At 62.0% G+C, this 26,721-nt stretch overlaps 1 protein-coding gene across 1 annotated transcript; it reads right to left on the bottom strand.

The window, feature by feature from the left end:
- Positions 1-1,605: 1,605 nt before the first annotated feature.
- Positions 1,606-14,308, bottom strand: LIN28A (lin-28 homolog A). The gene is made up of 4 exons (XM_049819889.1): positions 14,278-14,308; positions 13,218-13,390; positions 2,990-3,174; positions 1,606-1,819 (listed from the first exon to the last, which is right to left on the bottom strand). The coding sequence occupies exons 1-4, from the start codon at positions 14,306-14,308 to the stop codon at positions 1,606-1,608; spliced, it is 603 nt and encodes a 200-aa protein (XP_049675846.1).
- Positions 14,309-26,721: the final 12,413 nt, after the last annotated feature.

The following is a 26,721-nucleotide window of genomic DNA, read 5'->3' as shown; positions in this document are numbered from 1 at the left end:
GTCCAGTGAGGTAGATCTACACTTCCAATACAAACTTCGTCACGTCTTTGTGCTGTTAGAAAAAACCCTCCTCTCTGTCCAGCACTGGGCTACAGAGGCATTTTATCCCTGAGATTGCTCGAATACCTGAGAATAAGTTGCAGGAATTATGTCCTTTCTCTCTCGTTTTTTTTTTCTTTTCTTAAAGATTAAAATATACAAAAATACAAAAAACAGAATATTTATATTAAAAAAGAAAAAAACAAAACAAAGACAACAAACAAACCCAAAGATACGTCATTCACGCACGTCCTAGTGCAGGTTTCACTTGGTGTTGGCTTCGGCACGGACGGGGGGGTGCCCCGGGAGAAGGGCTGTCACCGGGGCCAATAAATAAAGGCAAGACTTGGGGGGGCTGGTGGGGAGGGAGGACAGCAGCCGCTAACAACCTGGGGCACCCTTTTCCTCTGCCCCTGGGGAGGCTCAGCCCAACAGCCATCGGTTTCTGGAGTGTGGGATGGGCAGGAGGAGCAGAGGGGTGTTTTTGTCCTGCGTGGGTTTGATCCACAGCCCGTGGAAAGACCCAGGCAGTCTGGAGTCCGGATCAAGCCACGACTGGATCTGTGTGAGTCCCGGGTGGGTTGTGTACATGGCCTCTGAGGGAAACGCTGCCAGCAACATCCCCTGGAGCCGGCTCTGCCCCGTGTCTGGTGCCCAAGGCTTAACGAAGAGCATTTCTGCTCCACGAAGCCCTCCCACTCCCCAGCTCTGCGTTTCAGAGGCAGGATTCTCTTTAGAGGGGAAGAGCTGGCTGTATAAAACACCTTGCGTTCTCTGGGCTGGAACTTGGGAAGGCTTAGGGGGGAAAAAAAAAAAAAAATATTTTTTTTTTTTACTTGATCTCCCCCAAGCCACAGCTTACAGCCCACAAGCAGGTGGCAAGTGTTAGCCCAGCCCCAAGAGATGCCCTATTTCTTTCCAGACTGAGGCCAAATCTGGGCTCTGCTGGTTTCAGCAACGGGGCGACCACGGAAAAACTGCAAATCCTCACACCGACCTGCAAGAAAGAAACCGCAAGGAGCAGAGGGACCCGTGGGACCGGCCCACAGGCATGGCCTCGGTGGTCTGCAGCCAGCCTTTCCCCTCTCAGCTTCCCTCCCTGGGGCAAAGAAAGATGGGGCAGGCATAGGAGTGGGTTGCCCACAGCTCATCCAAGCTGTGCCGGAGCCTGTTTGAAGCTCAGGAGAACAAGGAGCCATGAGCTCCTCCCTGAGATGTTGCTTCTCTGCTCCTCCTCCCAGAGACACTACTGCCTGGCTTCATTTAGGAAAAGGATAAAGATGAATCAAATATGGTTGGGTTTGGTGGTTTTTTAGCTGGAAGAGGTATGTTGGGTGCTGCCTTCCCCTAGTTTTAGAATGAGCCATCCCGATGAAAGTAGGGCTTTCCCTGAGCTGGGAACAGGAGGAAAAGGTCTCTGCAGGGACACCGGGTCCCCACCGTTAGCATTGCCATCTTCCCTCCCCAGTCCTGCACCCTGCCCTCCCTCCTCCGAGCCCCCACGGCTGTCCGTTGCCTTGCCAAAGCCTTTTCATCCCGGTGGAAGCCCCTCCCCGCCACCCGCCATCATTCCCGGGTTTCGGGGAGGAGGGCCGAGCTGTGCATATCCTCCTCCTCTCGGAAGTAGGCAGGTTTTCCCTGGGAGCTGGGGGACTGCTGTGCTTTCGCAGGGCAGTTGGCGACCATGTGGCTGATGCTCTGGCAGAAGTGGCATTTCTTGGGCTGCGGTGGGAGCTTGCACTCTTTGGCATGGTGGTCCAGCCCACCGCAGTTGTAGCATCTGCGGGGGGCGGGGGGAGGGGGAGGAGAGAGATTCGAGGAGAAATAACATGAGGTGGGATGCTGCCGTGACCGGACCTGGGACCCGTCCAGCTTCGCAGGCCGAGCTGGGCTTAAAATGGCCTGGCCGCTGCGGGGATGTGGGGTCAGCTCTTTGGGGGCGGATGGTGGCCCTGGGTTTGGTCCCCGCAGAGCCCCGGCTCCAGCACGGCCAGTTTGGACCTGGCTCAGTGGTGCTGCTGGTACCCAGGAGATGGCAGCAAACCCCTACACCGAAACCAAGCAATTGGGGACAAAAATCAGGGATGTCGGGGGCTTCTACCCCTCTGGCTCCATCATGGTTCTGGGTTCTGTGTCTACAGTCCCTGCACCCAGGGTGACATGCTATGGACCAAAAGCCTGCGGTAGAGCAGGAACAGGCAATCGGACGACTGACGACCCCAGCTGGGAAGAATAGTAGCAGGGGCTGTGGCCATCGGTGTGGGGACAACCCCAAACGTGGCTTCTCTCATGGCTGTACCCTTGCAGCGCTCGTCCCTCAGGTGCTACCTTTGTACCAGGGCAGCGTGGGCAGAGGGAGCTGCCTCGTGTCCGTTTTAAATCCTGCATCTGTCCAGGACGGCCACAGCGTTTTGCTCTTTCCTTTTCCTTCCCAATTCCTTTCCGACTAATTTTAAAACCCGCTTGTGAGAACAGCTGGGTAGGGCAGACAGCATCCACTGGGAAAGCCGGGACGAGGCATCCTTGGGCAGCCCAGATGGAGAGGATGGGAGAGAAGAGGGGGGACGAAGAGCTGGCCAGAAACTCGCCCCGGGGGTCCCAGCCTCACCATGGGAGATGCTGCCAGGACGTCCGGCCATTTCCTTCCCACAAGGAAGGGTTTCTCTTCGAGAAAATTACCCCTGCCCAGCGCAGCTCCCTGAGACAAGGGGAGCGGCCGCCCGGGGTGTCCCTGACCTCTGCCCTCGCGCTGCTGGTTTGCTGCCCTTTCCCCACTAAGCTGCATCTGCCACTCATTAACCATCGAAGGAAGCCACTTTCCCAGAGGAAGGGTCGCTGCCCACCCCGCCAGATCCGAGCCTGTCCCCATGCTGTGGGCAGGGTGCCGGGCAGCTCATGGTGCCCACTGAGCTCAAACCATGCCCCGGATCAGGCCCCGGCCGCCCCTTACCGGTCTCCTTTCGATCTGCGTTTCTGGAGGCTCTTGCCTTTGGGTCTCCTCTCACTGCCGATGCAGAAGACGCCTCCCGGGCCGGTCACCCGGATGGACTCCAAACCTTTGGATGACTTCTTGAAGGTGAACTCGACAGCTTCGCCCTCCTTCAGGCTGCGGAAACCCTCCATGTGGAGCTTACTCTGGGGGGGGTCATGGGGAAAGGAGAGAGGTCAGCACCAAGCCGGGGTGTCCGCTGGACACATGACAAACACCTCCGGAGGCACAAAAGCCCCCCCACGCCTGCCCCTTGTGAGAGGACGCACATCAGGGACCAAGCTCGATTAGGCACCTTCATCTCCCTAAAATCTCTGGAGCCCCATTTGATTACGCAGAGCCTTCAGTGACCCGAGGCACCTGGCAGCGTGGGTTCACTGATTTGGCAAGCAAGGGCTGGCAGAGCCAGCTCTGACCCAAATTTCAGCAGTGTTTGCTGCAAAACGCTGGCTCTCAGTGCTGCAAAACAGCTCCCTTCTCCCACCCAGCCGCGCACTGGGCAGCGAGAGCTACGCCTGCACCTCCTGGTACACTGGGCTGGGGATGCTGGTGGGGAGATCCAAAACGTCATTATAAAAAGACAAATGCATCTCGAGGCTTTGCACAGGCATGTGCAACCCTGCTTGTGGCAGGACCTGCAGTAAGGCCAGGAGGCTGGAAGCTGGAACTGCCAGCCCCAGGGTCCCAGCCAGCCCCCTCACTGCAGGTCACCTCGGTTCAAGCCCTTTAGTTGCCTCCAGTAATTAATTAAGCAGCCATTTGGCCCTAGATCATCACTGCCGGGAGAATCTCCCATCTCTCCCAGGATCACCACATAGGTCATCACTGTGCAATCAAACTCGGGAGTTCAGAAAGACCCAGGTTGGCAAGGGGGGTTGTGAGATGACAGAAAAATCCACTCCGCTTTCATGAGCTCTGTCCATTTTAGCAGAACAAATTCGTAAGGAGCTGAGCCGGGTGATGGACCTGACATCTCTTGTCCCCCTGTGCCAGCAAGCGCTGCCACGAGCATCGCTGCCTGCTGCGCCAGAGGACCACTGCATCCTGGGCAGCGATTTGAGCAGGGCTTTCGCTCGACTTTGTTAGCGGAGCTCAAACAAGCACGAGCAAATAGTTAAGGGGGATTTGCTGGCAGAGGGAGGAGCAGCTCCAGCAGGCTGGGGATTCCCGGCTTGGCGCCAACGCCTGCACGACTGCAGCAGGACCCTGCATTTATGAATGGAGCATCTCCCCCATTCATGGCCTGGCGAGTTCCCGTCACGTGGGCCACGGCCGCCCATTATTCCCGCACCGAGCCTCCGCGTGTGTGCTGTCCAGGGACAGGCAAGCATGGTTGGTTCTCCTCTTCCACCCCAAATCTTGCCAGGACCCACGTGGAAGCAACACTCCACATAAAAGCAGAGAGGGAGGAAATGGAGTTGGATTTTAGGAGTGAATTATTTTCAGCGGGGTCTTGCAGGACGTGCATGTGTCCGTGGGCACACGGGGGAAGTGGGAATGCAGCAGAACTCAAGGAACAACCCTTGAGGCCCCTTTTTCTGCTGCTTTTCCCCCCCTTCTGTGTCTCAGGGCCCAGGTCTGCGTGGAACAGAGCCCATGTGCCCGGCCAAGTCACCCACATCCACCTGGTCCACTTGCCTGCTGGGATGGGGTCCAGGGTGGGCCAGATGGGATCATCAGAAACTTTTGCTCTCTGACCTGCTCCTGCTCCCAAAAGGGAGAGCCAAACCACGAGCTACAAGGTCCCCAATGACAACAAAGCCGTGACAGGGTCTCACAGCCACCTCTGCCCATCCGGGGCTGGGCTGGGCAGCCCCATCACCACCCTCCACTGGCAAACACCCTGTTGTGCCCAGCACAATGGACAAACACAACTCCCCAACCCCAACTCAGCTTTTCCACAGAGCTGAGCATCACCAGGAGGATGCCAAGCAGGAGCTCTGGGTCCGGGATGCTGAGCATCACCCACGCAAGAGCTCTGTGTCCAAAGCAGCCACCAGCACAACACAGGAGGTGCCTGGCTCAGCTTTGGCACCTCGGGGTCAGCCACCAACCCTGCCCCATCCCTAATGTGCCACCCCACTGGCCCCCCTCAAGCCCCGCCACGCGAGGCGGTTTGGGTGACGAGGGCTGCCACGGATGGCAAATTTGCCCGGCTCCAGCAGCGGCTGCGGCGTTTCAGGGGCGAGCATCGCTCCATGGCACAGGAGGCAGGTCCGGAGGCTGGGGGACAGAGATCTTTATCGGGGTGTTTACAGCCCCAGCCAGCCCAGCTGTGTTTACACTGCGGAGATGAAAACTCCCCAGGCGCTCGGCCCCCAAGCTCGGACAAAGCCGAGCCGTGGCAGGGGGGACCCCTGCACCCCCAGCACGGCCCACGCCTTGGACACTATCACCCGTGGGCAGCCAAACTGCTACACCCCCAGGGGTCCAGCTCCTTCCCCCCCACTCCGTGAGCCATCAGTTACTCCCATTTCGAGGAAGAGGAGGGCTAGGGCAGAAGCTGCTGCAACATGACGGGGGAAGCGATTTATTTTCCAGGAGCGGGTGAGGATGACAACCGCCTCTCCGGCCCCTCGGCCCCCTCCACCAAAAGGCCAAAGGAAACGCCCTCTCCCCGGGGAAGGAGGGGGGGGGGGGGGGCAGCGGCTGGGGCACCCCAGCTCTTCCCACCCCCCCTCCCCGCAGCCTTTTGATGTGAGCTGCAGAGTGGCTGGTGGTCCCTGCGCATCCCCCCTGCCCCCTTCCCAAAACACACACATTGCTGGCATTCCTCTGTTATCAGATAGGTAATCAAACTGCAGCCCATTGAATTAGCTGCATACCTCCTGCATCTGAAAGGAAGGGGCCCAGAGCCCCTGTCCCACACCACACACAAAGCCGGAGCCTTCCCAGGCCTCCACCCCACCCCCCCCCAACCCCCAAAAAATAAAGAGAGGAAAGGGGGGGATTGGAGCAAGCCGGGGATGCTGGGGATGAGGGGGAGCGCAGGGGAGGGCCAGGGCCGGGAGCCACCGGCCAGTGAGAACAAAGGGCCGGCGGCCGCGCTCCCGCTGCCCAAATTCCAGGAGTTCCAGGCCACGGCGGGGGGAGGAAGGGTGGCCAGCATGGCCGAGGCCCCTCTGACCCCCTGCAGCCCCTCTGCACATCAGCCCTGTGCCCAGCTCGCTTGCCGTGGGAGAACCGGGTCGCGCCTGGTGGGTGCCGGGATTTGGGGTCTGGGTCCCCTGGCGGAGCTGAGGGGTTAGTCTTGGGGGGATGGTTTTGGTACAGGGGAGTGTATGGTGAATCTGGGCTCTGTCTGGGCTTGGGGTCACAAAGCATCGCCATCCTCATAATAAAAGTGTTTTAAAGCATATCCTAGCGCAAGGATTTCACTTGTCATCATTAGGGTCCAGAGTTAACCAGTGGGACAAGTAACAGAAGCCGAGCTGGTGCAGCTTCACCCAGCTATCTGCAGCCCCCCCAGGCACCCCCTCACCAGGCATCACAGCAGGAACCTCTCCGCTTTTCCACCCATCCCACACGCCGGCAGCTCTGCAATTATTTACGGCAGCTCCGCAATTATTTACGGCAGACAAAGACCCAGCAGTGAGTGCTGCCCACCACCCCCACGGCGCTGGGTATCCCCCACCCTCACCCCTTCCCCACCTACACATGGGTGCCTTCATCCCTCCTCTTCCTCCCACCCAGCAAATCCCTCATCATGGATCCCAGCTAGACCTGCTTCCCCTCCCAGAGGGGTGACACCGTGGAGCACCCCAAATCCAGCCACTGCTCCCCAAACTGCCAGGCTCCGGTTCACCCCCACCCCGCCAAGCTCTGGAGGGGCTCGGCCAGCCCCGGGGTCACCATTGTCCCCGCGGCCTCCCCAGCGTGACACAAGGGGACGTTTATTCCCAGCCAGCCCCGGCCACTCAATCAAACCATCTTTGTGTCCAGAGGGGCCTGGGGCGGAGCGGCCGCTGCACCTCGCCTCTTACGAGCGCGGGAGCGCTGCAGCCGTTTAAACTCAAATCCCTTGGAAAACAAGCCGGGTTGGGACGCTGGGTCGCAACCGGCTGTGGAAACACGAGTGGTGATGCTGAGCTGTGCCAGGGGTACGGCCGGACCGTGCCCAGAGTATTTCGGGCAGCCCGACCCCACTGCAGCCAGTGCCCGTGCCTCAGTTTCCCCAACTCTGCGGAGGGGAAGTGGTCCACAGGAGCCAGGAAAGATGGACACCCCCACCCCAGCAGGTCCCGTTGGTGGGCACAGGGATTGCTGAGCCCCCGGGGGGTCTGTGCCCCCATCACTGCACCCCACTTTCACCAGCAGGCTGGGGGTACCCCGTCCGCAGTGCCCTCTGCTCAGCCAGCACCCACAGCTGCGCCCAGGGCATCCCGGCCACCTTCGCCCCGCCACGACCACCGAGGACCCATCCCAGGGGAGAAACACATCCCTGGGGGAGCAACCACAGCCCTCAGCGACCCCCGGCCCCCAGGGGGGAGCTCAGGCTTGGCACAGCCAGTGCGGAGCAGCCCCTTCCTTGGGTCCTGCGCCAGGACTAAGCCACTGTGCAGGGGCTGACGCTCGCCCAGTTTTTTTGGGGCACGGCTCCGATTGCCACTGGGCGATGCCATCGCGATCCCGTTGGGATGCGGCAGCCTCAGCCCAGCTCCGAGCCCAGTTCTGGCAGAGCAGGTCTCCCCTTGGCCAGGTGCTGCCCAACAGCAAACAGCCCCCAAAGCAGATTTTGGCAGGATCGGGCTCTGCCAACACGGAGCAGTAACCCAAGCTCCTGCACCGCAGCAGAAGCGGCTCAGCTTCCCACCGCCGGCCACGAGGCCGGGAGGAAAACGTCCCTTTGCCTTCACAGCCCGTGCCTGGATCCAGCCCTGAGCAAAACCCTTCCCTCTCCCCAAATGACACAGCAAATCTTTTCCTGATGCCGGCAGTTCAAGCGCTGGGGACTGCGCTGCTGCTATTTTCGGGCTCGTGCGCGTACGGCTCAGAGCAGAAATCGCTCCGTGGTCCCTTCCTGCGGCTCAACCTCCGTGGAAGCGGCCGGCCGATGCTGCTCAGGAAAGAGGGTCCTGCCTCAGCTCTGGGGGCTTGGTGCAGAATAAAGAGAGTGATGCCTGCGGGAGCCCATCGGGGAGAGCACAGGGGGTTTAACAAAACATTTCCAGGGCTTTCCAGTGTCTCCCTACTGTCATCTGGAGCAATGTCCCCAAGGATGTTTTCCCAATTCGAGTAAAACCAAAATAAAGCCACTTTCCTGCCAAAGTAACTACACTTGCTCTTAATTTTCCACCATAAGCCAGCAAAATTAAACACTAGATACTAATTCTGGGGAAAAAAAAAAAAAAAAGAATCCACCACAGAGCTTAATCCATCAGCTACCTGCCCTAAATCCACACTTTCGGTTCCTTGTATTTTCCCCACACCCTGAGTGTGCCAAACCCTCCTGTGCTTCCCGGGGGGGGGCAGCTAATTGGGATCAGTGGCTGCATATTAATTTCATACTCCCATATTAAAGCAGGGGCTTGGCCGGCAGCGGCTGTGCACCTTCCGTCGGTGATTTCAGCTTCATCCCACTTCTTCTTAGGAGCAAGTAAATAGGGAAAAAGAAATGCAGGAGCTGGGGGTGGCAGGGACAGGGACTCGCCAAGCCAGCGGCTCCATCCCAGCCCTCCCCAGCTCCATCCCAGCCCTCCCCAGCTTTAACAGGAGCAATCCCATTCATTTGGGCCATTTTATCTGGGAGACCATTTAAGGGTGTTTTCTCTCCCTGCCCCTCACCCTGGGGCTGAGAGAGGGAGCTGGGGGAAGGGATGTGCCTGCAGCCATCAGTTAATCTTTAGACAGACAGGAGGCTTTTTTTGTGTCTTTTTTTTGTCTTGAGGGAGTTTCAGGGGTGGAATAAAGCCGCTCTCTTTCACTATTTGCCATCAGGACGTGGCGCACAAGCGATGCAAGACAATTTTATTCTAGCAGTTATTTAAAAAAAAAAAACAACAGAGAAATTGCTCCTATCCCTCTCCCCCCAAAAGCAGGGACACCGACCTGCATTTCTACCCCAAGGGTTCCCTTCCCCAGGGACACGCGTAACCCTGGTGCTCCCGGGTCCTGCAGCCACCCACGCTGGCACCCCGGGGTGCCCACCCAGCGCTGCCGGGTGACCCTGGTCCCAGAGAGCAAACGCAGGAGCAACGCTCAGAGAAAGCAGAAAAAGCAAGATATTAAACGTGTCCCACGCCTCTATGAGCATCACAGGTCCAACACACTGACTAAATCAAACCGCTGCTCTGACTGGGGGTTCCCCCTTCCCCTCGCTGCCACCCCAGCTCTGCACAAACCAAATTCCCCCGGCTGGATCCAGCCCTGCACCCCAGCCTAGAGGAAAGGCAGCAGGGGGATCCTGCGGGAAGGCTGGACCCTGCTCCTCGATGGAGAATTCCTCCCTTGTGCCTTTGCTCTCCTGCACGGTGAGGGATGGAGCTGCCTCCAAACATGGGCCTTTTTTTTTTTTTTTTTCTTTTTTTTTTTTTTTTTTTAGGACCTCACGTCACGCTCGCGTCTTGGCTGCCTCCATCCCTGGCTCCATGCAGGAGGACGGCATGAGCGCAGGTGGGCGACAGCCCAGGTCAGCTCAGCCGAAACTCACAGCCGAACGGCAGCCATCATCCCCCTCCACCAACCCCGACCCCCATGAGGCTCCCAGGGACGGCAGCACCCGGGGGACCGTGGGGGGACCGAAGCCTCCCCCATGTTGGCATGTGCCCGGCTGGCCCCACGCTGCCCTGGGCATTGGGGCAGGGCAGGGGTGCCACATCCCAGCCCCCACGGGTCTGACCACGGGCACAGCCTTATGTCCCTGCAAGGACACGTGGGACCATCTCATCGAGATGCCACCAAACCCTACAGCCACAGCAGCCGCAGAGTCCCAGCGGTGCCCAGCAGCTCTCCTTGGCAAAATCACGAGAAGGAACCAAAAAAGAAACCAATACCAACCTCGCAACTAACATTGCCTTTTATCAAGGATTTAGACCTGATGGCTTGGAGAAACACTTGGAGTCACAGAGCTGAGCTGTACGGAGCAGCGGTTCCCAGGGTCTGGGCAGCCCGTTCCCCTCCGCTCTCAGCCGGAGCTAGCGGGGCCAGGTTTGGGGATGGGCTGCAAACCCCAATTTTATTTGTTGGGCTGTGCTTATTCTTCCTGCTCCGGCCAACAGCACTGAGCCTTGGGAACACGGGGTGCCCAGATTTTATCCTCTCCCTTTCCCAGGTTGCCTTCCACAGCAGCCCCACGCTCCTGTAAGCGATGCCCAGAGCCACGGTGCGAGCCCGGGAGCCACATCCCCAGGAGACCAACCGCAGTTTTGGGGTCTTCACCAGCACCAGCCTGATTTCTGCCACCTCAAAACCCCCCCCACCCCTTCCCGGGTGCTGCTCAGCCCTTCGCCTCCCCGGGGATGACCTGCTCCGCTCCTCCCTGCTTCATCCCCCTGTCTCCTCACAGCCCCCAAATGAATCCATCTCCAGTGTCCAGGGGAGGCATTTGAACCCAAATGCCTCATTTTTAGCTCACAATGCGAGGGAAAGGCAGCCCCGAGGAGCCCTGTTAGTCTCCTGTCCTGCCGAGATTTTAATCTCTTTGTGATCAGATAAAGGGAGAGGGAGATGGAGACGCGCTCCCTGCAGAGAAGGGCCATTCAGACCTGGTTCCTGTAATAAAGTGATTTAATAGATCTAAAGAGGCCAATTCCCTTCTTTCTCCCACAATTACTTCCTGTGGGTCATCATTCACGTATGTAAATGAAGAGGGGAAGGAGCAGGTTATGGGGGGCTCTGGGGTGTTAAACCCCAATGGCTGGTTTGGGGCACTGTGTGTGGCACGGGCAGTGGGTGCTGGGCACGGCACCCTGAGTCCGGCACCCTGAGCCCTCTGTCTTGTCCCCCACCTCCCTGAGCCGGTGCTGGCTTTTGCCCTCCCAGGCCTGACTCCATCCCCAGGGAGCGGAGCTTGGCACCAGCTCTATGGAAGTGCCTGGATGCTGGGATGGGGAGAGCATCAGTAGAAGGGCCTGTTTCCCCATGAGCCACCCAAAAGCAGCAAGGCCAGGGTGGGAGCATGAGTAGGTCCCTCTCCGAGGAGGAGCTGGGGCTGGGATTCTCCAGAGTGGGAAAGCTACCGGCATCAGCCCCGGCTGTTCCGCTGCAGGCGAGCAGCGACTTTGTGCCACCAGCGAGCAGGGCAGGAGATGAAGCCTGACCTGGAGGAGAAAGACTCAACATCAGCCCAAAGCCGCCCGGCTTCTGGTGGTACAAAGCCCCATGCTGGGAGCACCCTGCTGTTCTCTGCGGCAGGAGAATGACACACACACACACACACGCTGCCCCTCTGCTACCCAAAATAACCCGCTTTTACCCAGCATTCACCGTATTTCCCGAACGCAGCGAACACTGCACATGGGACCCCATGGCTTCCCCGGCCCCAGAAAACAGAGGACACCAGGAGGCTGCACCTTTCCCTGGGCTGTGGGATGCTCCCGGCAGAGACACCCCGGCTAATTCTCTTCTCCTGCAGGAATGTGAGCAAGAGCAATCACGAAACCAGACTGTCTGGGGGCAATAAACCTACCCAGGAGAAGGGAGGGAGGGCCGGAGGCTTCCCCCCACGGGCCCTGGGTCCCGCTGTGCTACATTGAGATGCAAAGACCCGTTTGGTCTCTTGGGAACACCAGGATCTCGGTTTTTCCCTTGCTGATTTGGAGCCCTTGTCTCCAAACCCAGCCGTGTGTCTGGCCTGGGACAGTAGCTTCTACCAAGGCGCTTTCACCACGCCACAGCCGAAGAAGGGATTTGCTTCTCCCCTGGTCATCATTCACTTGCCAAATCGCTGCAGCCCAGCCCAGAGCAGCCGCTGCCTCGTGGGCAGGGGGTGAGAGTCCCCCGGGATCCTCCGGTCCCAGGAGCCCTGCACAGCCCAGGGGCTCAGTCCTGCACCCCCAGCCTGTCAGCAGATGGCGGGAAGGACCCCAATTTGGGGGGATTTGGGCCCATGGAGAGCAGCAGTCACTGAAGCCGCCTGGTCCAGGGGCTCCCCGGAGCCAGCACCATCATGCTGCCTTGGGCTAAATCCTGTGTGGCTGCTCCCAACCGTATCCACAAAACCACTCGTGTTTGCTTCAGAGACGCCCGTCCCCCCTTCACTCGTGCTCACTCTGCTCCCCAGCCCCAACGGCAGCTGCTTTCCTGGGGCGAGGGAGCACGGGCCATGCTCATCACACAGACCCCTTTCCACACAAGCCGGCGCTGAGCCCCACATCTCCCTCCCAGTGCTGGCCCCAATTTGAGCATCATCTCCAAACCCATTCCCCCAGCCTCTAAATGGGGTCCTCTGGCAGATCCTCCCCCACCGACTGGGGGGGATTCAAGCAGCCGCAACCTCGAATCCACGACTTCCCTTGGTGCAGGATCACCGACACGCGTGAGGCTTCCCCACTCAGCGAGGTGAGTGCGGGTCAAATCCGGACACGAGACTGTCACTATCCTACAGAATCCATAGGGGCACGTACGAGACCCCGCACGCCTTTGTGCCAGCTGCAGCCGAAACAAGGAGCCCGGGGAAGAGATTCCCCCCCCTCCCCAGCCCCAGGGATGAGCCACAGCTGGGGAAAGCCCAATCCTGCATCCCTGCCTGGTTCAGGGCTCCCAGGACCACTGTCCCCGGGGGAAAACCAGCTCTTCCCCGGGTCCCTCCACGGGGTGAGCAGCATCCCCGCTCCGGTACGTCCTGCTCAGCCCCGAGGGCACCTGCTCCCCTGAATCCGGCCCCGAGGGGCTCCCCAGGGAACCATGATGGGAAAATAAAATCGCTCGGGGATCAGCTTACAGGGTCGGTCCCCGGAGAGGAGCCCCGGGCTGCGGCTGTGCCTGCCCTTCGCCACCCGCCTCGCTCGGGGGAAACGAGCCCGGGGGGTGGGGGGGGGGGGGGGGACCCCTCGGTTTTCCCGGGATACCGGGCTGGGATGGGGGAAGCCATAACCTCGCGTGGGATGGGATGGGGGGAAGCCATAACCTCGCGTGGAAGCGGCGTGGAAGTCCCCCTCCCGCCTCTCATCCTCCCGGGGGGAGGTGGAAGGGTGTCAGGGGCTGCACCCCCTTCCCTCCCCAGGACCCAACGCAGGATCCGGCCCCATACCTGGTGTACGAAGACATCGACGGGCGAGTCGAGGGTCGCGCCGCCCTTGGCGGTCATGGAGAGGAAGCCGAAGCCCATGCGGACATTGAACCACTTACAGATGCCGGAGCCGTGCAACGGCTCGTTCTCCGCCTTGGGAGAGTCTCCGGCCGGTTCCTCGCCCGGCTTTGCACCTGGGGAAGAAACCCACCGAGCCGCTGAGCCGAGGGGCTGGGGGAACCGAGGGTGTCCCCCCCCCAACCCCCCCGGCCCAGCCGCCCCGCACCTAGCTGGACAGCCCGTAGCAGGAGCCCCAAATTCTGCTCGCGTTCCCCAGGCTGGAAAAAAGCAAAAAAAAAACCCAAAACACCCCAACCCCCAAAAAACTTCTCTAAAACCCAAACAGAGCGGTTAGCTCTGCCTCCACGTGTGCGTGGGGATCACCCCAGGAGCGGGGGGGGTGGAGGGAAATGAAGGCAGCTCCTGCCGGCACGACCCGGGCGATGCGTGGGGTGGGGGCCCTAAATCCGTTCTCCCCTCAAAAACGCTAAAAACGAAAAAAAAAAAAAAAAAAAAAAAGCCCCCAAATCCCAAATGCAAGAAAACGAACTAAAAAGCCAAGAATTAAAAATAATAAAAAAAACCCAACCCAAACGTAAAAAACACAAAAAAGGAAAAAACTCCCCCAAAATACCAACCCGAAATCCCCCTGCCCCGAGCAAGCCACGCTGCAGAAAGTCTGCACGGGGGGATTCCCCCCCTCCCCGGTCCCAAACAACCCCAAGCAGCCACCACCGACCCCAAAATTCTGGGCTCATCCTAAGGCTGGGGGGGGATGTGAGGGGAATAAATTCCCCCCCCCCCCCGCCCCCCCGAAGCCCCCCAGAGCTGCAAGCCCACGCCGGGCCCGACCTCGCTGCTGGGGTGCGGCGGGGCTGGGTGGGCCGGGGTCGGGGAGGGGGGTGGTGGTGGGGGGGGGGGGTGGAGATGGGGGGGTGTCCCTGTGCCCCCCGGCCGGGCTCTGCCGTCGTTATTAATAATCGCGGAGCCGAGGCGGGCTGCGACAATAATATAACTTAACCTGCAAACTGCTGGTTGGAAACAGACCCCATCCCGACACTCGCTTGCAAATTCCGAGTTGTGGCTGTTACCGCCTCCTCCCTCCTCCTCCTCCTCGGCCAGCTTTGAGGGTATCAGCTCAGCCAAAAAAAAAAAAAAAAAAAAAAAAAGGAAAAAAAAAAAAAAACACCAACAAAAAAAACCCCCAGCTTAGACCCCGCCGGGAGGGAGCCGGGAGAGGTTTGACTCCATCTTCACTCCAACAATAGGGGTGGGAGGGAGCGGGAGGGTTTTTTCAAAGGCTCCCAAATTCTCGCAGACAATAGCAGCCCCCGCCGCCCCCGCCCCCCCCCCCCCTCCACCCCTACCCCCCCACCCAGGACCCACCCGCGGGGTCGGGGGGCGCCGGGCCCCGCTCCGCCATCCCGCCCCCACGTGATCCTAATTATCCCCCCCCCCTCCGATAACAGCGACACATTCCGGGAGGGATTTGGGAATGGGGTGTGTGTGTGTGTGTGTGTGTGTTTTGACACCCCCACACACACTTAGGGGCGAGGCCACCTGTCAGGGGAAGACGTGACCCCTGGGGGGGGACCCCGAGGACTGGGGGGGAGTTTCCACGTCGTTTCTCCGCGCCTCCCCCCCCCCCGCGGCCGCCCCCACGAACGGAACCACCTGCGAGCCGTGTACACGATGGGGCGGGGGGGGGGGAGAACCGGGACCGGGTTGAAGCCCCGCGGGCTGGGGAGGGTCGGTTTCCCGGGACACCGGGCTCTTCCTACACCCCCATCCCGTATCCCGCGAGTGGAACCTGACACCCCCCACCACCACCACCCGAGGGGGGGTCCCCGCAATCCCCGGGTGCCCTGCAACCTCCGGGGACGCGCAACGCTTCCCCCCACCCCACGTCCCGCCGGCGGGGGAGCGGTGCCGAGGCGGTGCCGGGGATCGGTCCCCCCGTGTCCCCCCCCCCCACCCCCGTTCCCCCCCCCCCGGGGACCGGGCGGGGACAAAGGGCGAGTGACCAGCGGCTCCATTTCCGGCGGGCGGACAATGCCCCGCCGCCGCCCCGGCCGTGGGGGCACAGCGCCGCCCGCCGCCCCTCCCGGGTGGTGTGGGTAATGCGTGGGTGGGGGTCCCCCCGCCCGTAAATTGGGGTGAGCTGGCGCTGACCCTCATCCCTCGTCGCAAGGGAGAGCTGGGAAGTGGGGGGGGGGGGGAAGGGGTGTCGTTTACACTGAGCGCGGCCGCCCCACGCGGAACTCGTCCCGCGTGGGAGCGTTGCACGGAGCGGGGAGGGCACTATACGGTGGCTGGGCGCGGCGGGGATCGCGGTGTTAACCGGGGGGGGGAACGGGGATGGGACGAACACCCCCCTCCACGGTCGGCCCGGTGCTGCCGGCAAAATCCCGCGTGGGGAAGCTTCGCCGCCCCCGGGGCCGCCGGCGCTGGCCATGGTGCTGAACGGCGCTGCCCCTGTCCAGGGTCCTGAGCGGCTGCCTTCCTCCTCTTCCTCCTCCTGCCCTTCCTCCTCCTCCTCTTCCTCCTGCCCCGCACCACCCCCCCACCCCCCCGGAGGCTACCCGCACCCGGGAGCTCCGCGTTGCCCCTTCCCCGCAGAGCCGAGCAGCCCCGGTGGACTTTCACCCGCGGGTGTGGGGTGAGGGCAGAGGAGGAAGAGGAGAAGGATGGTTTTTCTCTGCGTGGGCAGCCCGAGGGCAGGAGGCGGGTGAGCCTTCGGGAGGTGGCGGCCGGGGCAGAGCTGCCCCCCGACCCTGCCCCTAACGCCCCGTCAGGGCTCTGCCAGCCCCCGCAATTCAGGTCAACCAGGGTCCCACGGGGCGCGGGTGGAGCAGGAGGTGCCCGTGACCCGCCCACAACAGCGTTAATAATTCCATGACGCTCATAGGGTGTCATCACATCTTTACACCCGTTTTAACGGGGATAGACAGGGCGGGGACGGGGAGGAAACCCCACTGGTCTCTTATTCTTAACATCAGCCTTCAGTCAAGCCCCCACAGTCAACGAGCAGCCCCTCGTCTGCGACGGCAGGAGAGCAGAGTCCGGCCGGCTGCTTCCCGGGCACAGACCGGGACCCCCGCTCCCACCCGCGACCAGGCTCCGGCAGCCCGCAGAGCTCCCTGCCCGGCGAAGGGGACGCCGGGCTGGCGACAGTCTTGGCAAGAGGGAAACCACGCTGCGTGTTCACACTTGCTCACGTTCACGCTCTCCCTGCTGGCACCCACGGCGGTCCCGGGTGAGGATCCGCTGCGGGACCGTCCCGGTGGCTGCGGGAGCCGGGCTGCATCTGGCACCCTCTCCTGGTCAGCGAGGGCCAGGTCCCCGAGTTCCGTTTATTCTCCTTCTCCCCTTGTTTGCGGGATAATTGAGGAGAGAGGAAAGAAAAGGAGGAGAAAAAAAACCCCCACAACAACCCAAGACTTGTGGGACACCCCTTCGTGTGGCTCTGTTCCTCTTGGCTCATCCCTCCTTCCAGCCCATCTCTTTCCCCATTTCCTTCCTTTCGCCCAGGATTTGGGGAGGGCACAGCTGGCTGCCTGCATATTTCACTCCCGTGCTTCTGCAAAAAAAGCCCATGAGTGACCCCAGCCCACTCGTGGGGGATAAGGGGCACCTGAACAAGCTGCCGGTGCTGGGCAGGGCCGGGGCCAAGGTTTGCAGAGCAGCCCTGAGAAATGGCTCTGTCCCTTCTGTCCCTGGAGGGGACACCCCAGTGCCAGCAGCCACATGGCCTGGGGACAGTGTCCGGGCGCAGACAGGACACCCTGCAGTGGAGTGGGAGGTGGGCAGAGGCGTGGGGGTACGGGGGTAGGATATGACAAATGAGCCCTTGCTTTCTCCAAATCGATCCTTCAAAAAATAATCCACCACTGTGCACCAGCTTCCTCTCCCCAGCCCCTTCCTGATGGACGGGAGGCACCGGCAGCCTCCAAAGAGGCTCTTCTGTAACTCTATTTAAACTCAGCAGCAAGTTTCTCAGCATCCCCCAATTTCTGCCCATCCTTGGTGACTTTCCAACCAAGTGACGCAGCCACATCCCTGAGCACGGCACTTCCAGGCAGCGCCCCTTTATGTCCCAACCTCATCTCCCCCAGCTCCGGTGACACAGCCCCGCAGCAGCGATGGCCCCGCGTCATATTTCTGTGTGTGGTGTATTTGTTTTTGGGGCCTGTTGAATGGCAAATGCGAAAGGGAAGGGGACTCCTTCCTGTTCTTTCAGAGCCAGTTGCTGTGCCCTGCTTGGCTTCAAGGGAATAGCCGGCAAAGCGGCCGCTTTCACAAATAATGGCTTCATTAGATTGAAAGAAGTGGACAGTGACCTCTCCGAAATGGACTTTCTGACCCCTGCTGACCTCTGGCCCTGGCTCTGACAGCCTGTAAATCTTCCCCCTCGCGGCACGGCCGAGGCGAGGGCAGGCAGTGCTCTGCCAGAGCCCAGCGCCGGCGGTGCTGCCCATGGTCCGGCACTGTGGACCCCTGTGCAGGCAGCACGGTGCTGCCTGGGGGCTGTTGGCTCCGGCCAGGTCCTGAGCCCAGCAGGATGAGGCCCGGGGGATGTGCAAAGCCCAGGCGCATGGGGTCACAGCTTTGGCAGATACAGGGACTGGTGTCCTGATGGTGCTGCAAACCCCCATCAGGGGCTGGTCCCGAGGAGCTGAAGGGCCCTGGGAATGGTGTTGTCCCGGCTGTGGCTCCAGCACCACCTCCCAGCACAGTCACCATCACCACCTACCCATCGGGAAGGCACAGACCAGCTCAAAAGCAGCCTCTGAGCTCCTGCCAGGGAAAACTGAGCCCTCTCCCTGCCCGTCCCACAGGCACAACCCTCCTGGCTGCACACAGATGTGCACAAACCTCCTCCAACCCCCGCTGAGCCCACCTCCACCTCCCTCCCGTGGGCACAGACCCTTCCCTGCAGCCCCCAGCGCTTCTTTCCCCACCTGCACAGCCCAGGGTGCCGCCAACTACCACGCAACCTCACCACCCGATCTGCCGGTGGAGAAACTGAGGCACGAGGGGGATCTGTGCCCAGTGGGTGCCTATGCAATGGGAACCTACGCTTTCCATGCCAGCTTGGTGTCCCACGCTTCCCAAGGCTGGCACTTGCCCCCCCCATGGCACAGCCCCAGTGCCAGCAGTGAGCCCCTCGCATCCCAGAGCCTCCCGCCTCCCTCCTCCCCATCCTTGCATGCTCGCTGCTGACCTTTGGCTACGAAGCAATCAATAACAGAGGCCACGGTGCCACTCCTCCCCCTCGCCGGCCCCCCGCACCCCCTGCTCGCCCCGAGCCTCTAACGAGCCCAGCCGGGATTGAGGGATGCTCCAGTACCTCCCAGCACTGGGGACACAGCGCTGGGTGTGCATCAACCTACCAGAGACACAGGTGTGCTCCCAAGGATGTCCTTAACCAGGCACCTCCTTCCCAACACCCCAAAAATGCTCCCTGGGGCTGCTTTCCAGCTCTGGGGTGATGGTGGGTGCCCCACACCTCTGGCTTTAGGGCTCTGGGGTCCCCACGGTGGGGATGGAGCGTGGCTATCCTGCTGCCATCAGAAATTGGGCTACCCAGGGCATCGGCCCTGGAGGAGGGAAGGACGAGGAGCGCACGTGTGGGGTGACCTGCCGGGATGCTGCCCGGTGCCAGGTTCCCCCGTGGAGCCTTTTGGATAAGACAGGAGGGGGTAAAGGCGGGTAGAGACAGTCCTGGCCTGAAGCAATGGGTCATGCCCAAATTTGGCAGCTCCTCTTCACATCCCTAGCTCCCTTTGATAAAAACCCTTGGGCAACAGCTGATCGATCGGCTGCAGAGCGGGGATTGATCAGGATTTCAGCCCCATACATATTCCTGCTCTCTGATAAAGGGAAATCAATAGCTGAAAGAAATATTCCTCCGAGGCAGCAGACTCCAGCAGCCCAAGGCTCACAAGCCTTCCCTCACCCCCTAAATCCCCCCACCCCGGTTCAGTTCAAGCCTTGCTCTCCCCTGACAGCAAACCCAGGCAGTGGGAGAGAAAATTGCTTTGGGGGAACTGGCTTGGGGGGAGCCATGGCAGGACGTTGAGGAGAGGAGGCAGAGCCTCTCCTCCCACAGCTGCACCTCACCTCCCAAAGCATTGGCCTACCCTGCATCTTCCTCCTCCCGCTGGTGGTCTGGCAAAGAGGGTTTTCCTCTTTCTTGGGGTGCTAGAGACCTCCCCACCCAACCCAAAGTCCTGGGCAGGGTGACACCCTGGGAAGCCGAGCTGCCTGGTACATCCACAGTCCATCACCTTCAAATGCCAGCAGCTGTGGCCAACGCTGCCCTGCGCTCAGCCCCTTCCCCAGTGCTGAGACCTGGAAACTCATTGCAGGTGTGGCTGGAGCAGCACCCTCCAGGTGCCTGTCCCATGGGGATGGGGTGGGGGAAAGCGGCGTTCAGCTGTGGAGGGCTGTGCCTGCGGGAGATACAGCCCTGTGTGCCCATGGGTGCAAACGGGCACAGGGGCTCACCCCTGCAAAATACAGCCTGGGGGGGTGGCGTGGGTCTGGGTCAGCCCAGACGGACTCTTTTCATGTCCTTGCTCCTGCCGTGCCTCAGTTTCCCTATCCATAAAATGGGCCTCATGCCCAGGAGCTTTCAGGTGCTTTGAGACCGCCTGCGGGGACGTGGCCTGCGCCAGGCACCTTCCTAGGGACAAAGTCCAGCTCAGTGTCACCCAGGGGAGCCCAGGGGCTGGGGTGGCCCTGTCCCTGCCACCACAGGTGCCCCAAGAGCCCAGGGGACATGGGCAAAGGCCTCTCCCTGGAGCATCCCTATCCCTATATGCCACTGCAGAGACCCAACGCACTCGGTGCACCTCAGCAAGCCCCTGCTTTCCCCGCTGGGGCCGGACACAAAGCCATTTCTTATTGACACCTCAATTTATTTTAAGCTCTCAAGCCCTTCCAGGAAAACCCAACTCGAGCAAAGCACAAAAGGGCCGGGAAGGGCTGGGGGTGTTTCCGAAAGGCACCCGCTGCCGGGGCTGCCCCCGCACCAAGAGCAACTGCAGGTCAAGGGGGAGGTTTGGGGACACCCTGTCCCAACTCCTGGGCACAGGGATGCCACCAGCACCCTACACTGCTAGGAATTCCAGCTCCGCAGATGGTCCAGGGACGGATGCTGGATGCTGCTGCTGGGATGCCAGCACCATCCCTGGGTGCTGGAGGGGTCAAGGCAGGGGGGGATATGGGGGGGGTTGTGTGGGTCACGCATAGCACGATCACGTTAGGTCTCAGCTCCGGCTGTGTGCTGGTGAGCTGCTGCCACCGAGATGCTTATCTTGAGCCATCGCGGGTAGGCAGGGAAGGTGTGAAATTTTGGAGGGGTTCATGCTCAGGCACTGAGCAGCACCGAGTGGGTGCTGTGAGCTCAGGGTGCAGGCAGGGGTGACGGTGGTGCCCGCTGTCTTTTTGAAGTGCTGGCAGGGAGGAAGCGGTGACATCTCGCTGCGGTCCCCGAGCACTCGCTGTCTCAACCTCACCGTCCCCAGCACCCTCCTTCCTCCTGCCCCGCTGGCGGGCTGCTAACCATCGCCTGGGTGCTCGTAATGCACCCAAAGCCCTGCAAAGCTGTGCCCTGTGCACCCTGTCATCCCCCCACAGCACCTTGCCATCCCCTCCTTGAGCACCCAGCCACCCCCTTGAGCACCCCACCACTCCCCCAGCACCCTGACATCCCCTCCAGGTTCTGCAGCCCCCCCAGGGTGCTGGGGTGCTCTGGGGTCCCAGGACACATGTCCCTGTCCCAGCCCTGCCTCACCTTCCCCCCCTCGACCCCAGCACTATTTTGGTCTCCTGTCTTGATCTCAACCTCTTACTTTTCCTTTCCTTTCCCCTTCTCGCTGTCACCTTCCCATTTTCCCCTGCCTGGAGGTAGGGTGACAGTGGGGACCACACTGCAGCCCCCCCCCCCCGGACACCCCCAGGTGCTGTGGGGCTCCCTCCATCTCCATGTGCCCCCCCAGGTGCTGTGGTTGAGCCTGTCCCCATCCCCGCAGCCTGCCCCATACCTTCATCCCTCCCTTAGCACACAGTGACTCAAGGCCCAGGTTTGCCCCAGTGTCCCTCCAGTTCCCCCAGTGCCTGGGGAACTGGTTTGCCCTGGGGAGGACCCTCCCCAGTGCTGACTAAATCCTCCCCGGCCAGCTCTGGCGGTGCTGGGGGACACGGCAGGGAGCTCCCACTTCCCCCAGAGCAGCAGCCAGCTGGCTCGGCTGGTTTGGCACGTACATGTGCTTGCACACGCTTACACACGCTTACACACGCATGCACGCACACACTAACACATTGTAGCCGGCCCCGGGGGCTCCCAAGCCCCCCATTGCTGCCCCTCATGGGACCCCATGGTGCTGGAGGGATGCAAGGGCCGGATCCTGCTCCTGTGCTGGGGCCGGGTCAGGCCCCGGGTGCGGGGGGGGGGGGGGGGGGGGCGCTGGGCACCCCTCTGTGTCCCCTGTGTCCCTGGGGCTGTTCCTGAGGGGACTCAACTGGTACCCACTGGTACCACTGGGAAGTGGGGCTGTGGCCCTGGGGTGGTTGGGCAGGAGCCACCAGCCTTCCCCTTCTCCAGGGAAGGGCTGTGGCTGCAAGACCCCATGCAGGAAAATTTCCTTCTGAAGCAAACTGGTGTGAAAGGAGGTTTCTGCCCCAAAATGTCTTCCCTGCCACTCCCCACCTGGGTTGTGTTTCTCAAGTCGAACGACTTGTCACTGTGTTCCCTGCAAGGGGTGCTGGAGGAAGAAGGAGAAATTGGCCTTTTCTAATCTTTCTCTGTGGAGCAGCTTTTGGGGAGGTACTGGAGTGGGTGTGGGACTTGTCCACTCCCCACTGTCACAGGGGCAGGGCCGTTCCCGTGGGTCAGGGACCCCACCCCAGACAGTGGGACTGGGGCTGCCATCACAGTTGGGAGCTGCTATGTGCACTCACCGAGTACTTCTCTTCAAAGCGGTGACCGTGTTAGCCACCAGTAGGTTTCAGAGTTAACGCCTTGTTTAAGGGGAGCCATTCATGTGGTCGAAGGCTGTCGGTCAGCCCCAGCCAAGGCTGCTGCTACTCCCGGCACTTTCTTTCAGGCTCCCTGTGCAGCCAGGGTGGGTGGCTGAGGTCCTGCCGTCCCCATGATGGGTGGCAATGGCACCTCTGCCACCCCCAGCCAGGGCAGGAGAGCCCGACTGTGTGGGGCCTGGGGCTCTGCTGCATCCCCATCCCATCCCGCACGGCTCCCAGTGTCTCCAGTGCCCTCAGCACTGGCGGTGGGGAACAACACGGTGACTTCCCTCTGCTTTCCTGGGGATTTTCTGCTCCGCAGGGACCCTGTTGCGGTGCCACCAGCGGCGGCTCCCGGTGCTGGGCCATGCCCTGGCAAGGGAGACACGAGTCCCTGCCGTGGGGCCACGTCTATTAGAGACAACCCCGTCCCACCTCCTCCTCTTCCTCCCCGCAAAGAGGCTTCACCTCCTCGCCTCTCCAAATTTAGCAAAGGCCCCCAAACGCGGAGGTTTCCTGTTCACACTCTCGGCACCCACCGAACCATAACGCGGCAGCGGCTGGGGCTCATCGGCGGCCGCGGCACCAGGGCAGAGCAGGTAGGAGCCACCACGCTGCCGTGTCCCACAGGGATGTCCCCACGAGTGGGCATCCCTCCCGGTTCTGCCCTTTCCACCTCCGCTGCAGACCCCAGCTCCCATCTCTCCGGCGCGGGGGCTGCCATCGCCGCTGTTTGCCATTTTACGGGGTGCAGTATCGGCTGGGGGGGACACACAGAGCTCTTCGGTGCTGGGAAACGGTGATGCCGGGTGGTGTACGGCTTTGCTTGCCAGGCTTGGGCTTCCCTAGCCCGCACCGCAGACCTGAATTTTAGGTTTGACCGTTGCTTTGGGTTTAGTTACCCCAAAAACAAGCAAAGGCGGGGAAAAAATGCCTGTTTGCCTTCCAATGGCTGGGGAAGCGAGGGGCCGAGCTGACGGCACTGCCGCGTCCCAGCCGCAGCTCTGGTCCCTTGCCTGGCCCTCGGTTCACGCTTGGCAGATTTGGGCAACCCTTCTGTAAATGCCTCTTTTCCCCCGGTGATGGCTTTTCATGCTTGGGGTTGGGGTCGGTGCCAGCACCATCCCCAGGGCACTGGGATGTGGCCGGCCACTGCACAGCCCCAAGCGCTTGCCCAGTGCGGCCCCTGCCAGGATGGGGTCCTGCCCCGCTCCCCAGCTTTGCCCCACTGGAGGGCTCAGCCCATTGGGTTTGGGGGTGCGGGATGGGGCGAGGAGGTGGTAGAGCCCCCCCAGGTCCCTCTGAGTGGTTGCCGGTGCCCCCCCAAACTGGCCGTGGGAGACGTCCCACAGGACAGGTCACTGCTCAGGGACATCTACACTGGAGGGGACATCTGACGGGCAGCCCTCCTGGAGGGTGAGTACTGACCCCGCTGCCACTGCCGTGGTCCCCCATCACCCCACAACCTCCCCCTCACCTCTAGCACCTGCGGGGACACCCTGACACCCCCCCCCCCAGCAGCCCAGGGCTCCGTGGGGAACAGCTCAGCTCTCCTCAGATGCTGCTGCAGAGGGGAAACTGAGGCATGACTGCAGGGATGGTGGCAACTAAAGAGCCTGCTCTGCAGGCGGGGGGGGGAGGGTGGTCCTTGGCCACCACCTCATTTCCAAAACCACCCCCAAGCCGCAGGGCTGGGGTTTGAACCCCAAATCCCCCATGCCAAGAGCTGGTATCTGTGGGATCCAGCTCCATAACTCTGCTCCGGGTCCCAGCTTGTGTGTCCATCCCCCCCCAGGTCTCCTGGCCAGAGGGGACCCCCGGGCCCCCCCCCTCGCCCCCCGTGGCCCCCATCACGGTGCCTGGATGTGCTACGTTAACCCGGCCCCCATGGTCCCCGACCTCCTGCTCTGCCCCAGCGGCCTCGGCATCTACTTCTGCTGCCTACGGCCGCTGCCCACCCACCCCGAACTCCCCTCAGGGCACAATCGGGAGCCCACCCGGCACCCACCACCACTGTCACCGCCACCGCCGCGGCCCCCGTGGCTCCGTGAGGATGCGGCCGGGAAGGGGATGGTGTTTTCTGCTTGGGTTCTTCTGCACTCCTTCCTCCCCCTGCTCTTCCTCCCTGCCCTCCTCTGCCTCTTCCCTCCCTTCCCTGGGATGTGGCTGGTTTCTTGGCCCTCATCCCCAGGGCCTGGGGCCAAGCTGCTGGCTGTCCCCAAAAGGCTCCTGGCCAGGGCTGAGGTTTGGCAGACCCCCCCCCCACTCACTCCAGCAGCAGACCCTCCTCTGCCTCCCCTCGCAGCTGCCTGCACCCCTGGTCCCACAAATCTGGCAGCGGGTGCTCCTGCCTGGCCCTGCAGACACAGCTTTGCTCCTGCTTGTGTTGGGCTTCCCCAACCCCAGCCCCTCGTCCCCAAACTCCCCGTCGTCCCCCCCCCCCCCCCCCAGCTCCCTGCTGACCCCCCGGCTGCTCCTCTGCCCACAGCCCCCAATGCCACCAGGGCCACCAGCTGCGGGATCTCCGCGGGGCTGGACATGGCCTCTTTGCCAACGCAGCCCCTCTGCACCGAAGATGTCCCCACCGGCAGCACAGAGGAGGAGGAGGAGATGAGAATCGAGGCTGAAGAGCTGCAGGGAGCCACGGAAGGCTGGAGGAAGGAGCCCTTTGGGCGAGCGGAGTTGGTGCCGGCAGGGGTCTGCCCACCCTCCCCGCTGCCCAGGGACCTGAGGGTCCACCTGGGCCCCCTCCTCCTGCCCCAGCCGTGCCTCTGCCTCTGCGGCACCCACAGCCCCCCGCTCCTGCTGCCCCTCGCCCACCTGGGTGACATGGGGACCCCAGGGTCACCTTCGCAGGGCTGCGGCAGTACCCTCCTCCAGCTGCCACCCTGCCCACGGCTGTGTGGGACCCTCCTGCCCACCGGGCTGCCGAAGCCACCGGTGGGATTTTTCCCTCTCTGCCAAGGGTCTTTTCCCTTCCCCGTCTGTGGGGCAGGGGGGTACCCGCTGCCACGGGGGGGGATGCCCTGCTCTGCCCCACAGCTGGAGGTGCCCAGCCACGGTGTGGCCAAGCCGCCTGCGGGCATCGGGCTGTACCCGCTGGGGAAGGACGTTGGCAGGAGCAAGTACAAGTGCAACATCTGCGCCAAGAGCTTTGGGCAGCTCTCCAACCTCAAGGTACTTGGGGTGCCCCAGCACCCGCTCTCCGCTCGCCCCCCAAGCCCGGCAGCCCACCCCTCCTGCCTCCCTAGGGTCAGCCCACGGTGGGGACAAGGGACAGCGGTAGATTGTCCCAGCTGTGCGGGCAGGTCATGGACCTCTCCCCGTGCCTCAGTTTCCCCCCAGCAAAGCGTCCACCGGTGTGAAGTGCACCGAGACGGGCTGCGGATATACCCCTCTGTGCTCCAGCCATGCCCCGGGAGCTGCGGGATGCTCCCAGGAAGGGGGAACTGGGGCAGCCCAGATTCCTGGGTCCTCAGGTGCCCCCCCCCATAGCCCTGTGCCCCCCCCCCCCCCCCCGGCAGGTCCACCTGAGGGTGCACAGTGGCGAGCGGCCCTTCCCGTGCTCCATCTGCAAGAAGCGCTTCACGCAACTGGCACACCTGCAGAAGCACCAGCTGGTGCACACTGGCGAGAAGCCCCACCAGTGCCCGGTAGGTGCCCAGTAGGTGCCAGAAGGGTGGGTGAGGGGGTTCTGAACCAGGGTACAGCACCCACTCCAAGCCCCCCACGCTCTCGCCCCCGCAGACGTGCCACAAGCGCTTCAGCAGCAGCAGCAACCTGAAGACCCACCTGCGGCTGCACTCGGGCGAGAAGCCCTTCCAGTGCCACCAGTGCCACGGCCGCTTCTCCCAGCGCATCCACCTCCAGCTCCACTGGCGCTTGCACCAGCGCTGGCGCCCACCCCCCAGCCCTCCACGGCCGCCTCACCCAGGCCAATGGGTGCTCCAGTCTGGATGCTGGGTGCTTGGTGCAGGAGGAGGAGGAGGATGAGGAGGAAGGAGGGAGCCAGCCCGGTTGGGCTATGGTGCTGCTGCAGGGCTTTGTGCTGGGGGAGATGGGGAAGGGGCTGCCCAGGTGGGCAGGGGTGGACGTGGGGACCTGCCACTGTGTCCCCAGGCAGCAGCAATGTCCCCTGGTGGGGTCCATCCGAGCTGGGATGGCTGCGGGGGCTGCGCAGGGGGGGGCTGCAGCCCAACCTCAGACCTTCAGGGCCAGGAGGAGCCACCACCACCGTCCACCGCAACCCCCAAACTCCATCAACGGAGCCTCGGGGACACGTACCGAGGAGGGTCCCCCCCAAGCACCAAGCAGACCCCTGTCCCCAAAGCCCTTGGGGGTGTCCCCCTGGCCAGCCCCCCATCCCAGGCCATGCCTGTGCCCCCACCCTGCAGCATTACTGCCCCGGGGCTGCCCCTGGGGTACAACAACCTCCCCA

Source organism: Accipiter gentilis, chromosome 17 (assembly GCF_929443795.1).
Source record: "Accipiter gentilis chromosome 17, bAccGen1.1, whole genome shotgun sequence".
In the NCBI taxonomy this organism is placed as follows: domain Eukaryota; kingdom Metazoa; phylum Chordata; class Aves; order Accipitriformes; family Accipitridae; genus Astur; species Astur gentilis.
Note: the sequence above shows the minus strand (reverse complement) of the source record. Positions and strands in the feature narration are given on the sequence as shown.

Bases quoted from the DNA above. Each gene is read 5' to 3' on its own strand.
- LIN28A (XM_049819889.1), bottom strand. From the start codon at position 14,308: ATGGGGTCTGTTTCCAACCAGCAGTTTGCAG. The intron at 3,175-13,217 runs GTATGGGGCCGG...GACCCCCCCCAG, and splicing joins TCGATGTCTTCGTACACCAG to AGTAAGCTCCACATGGAGGG. The intron at 1,820-2,989 runs GTAAGGGGCGGC...CGCCCCCCGCAG, and splicing joins CGCAGATCGAAAGGAGACCG to ATGCTACAACTGCGGTGGGC.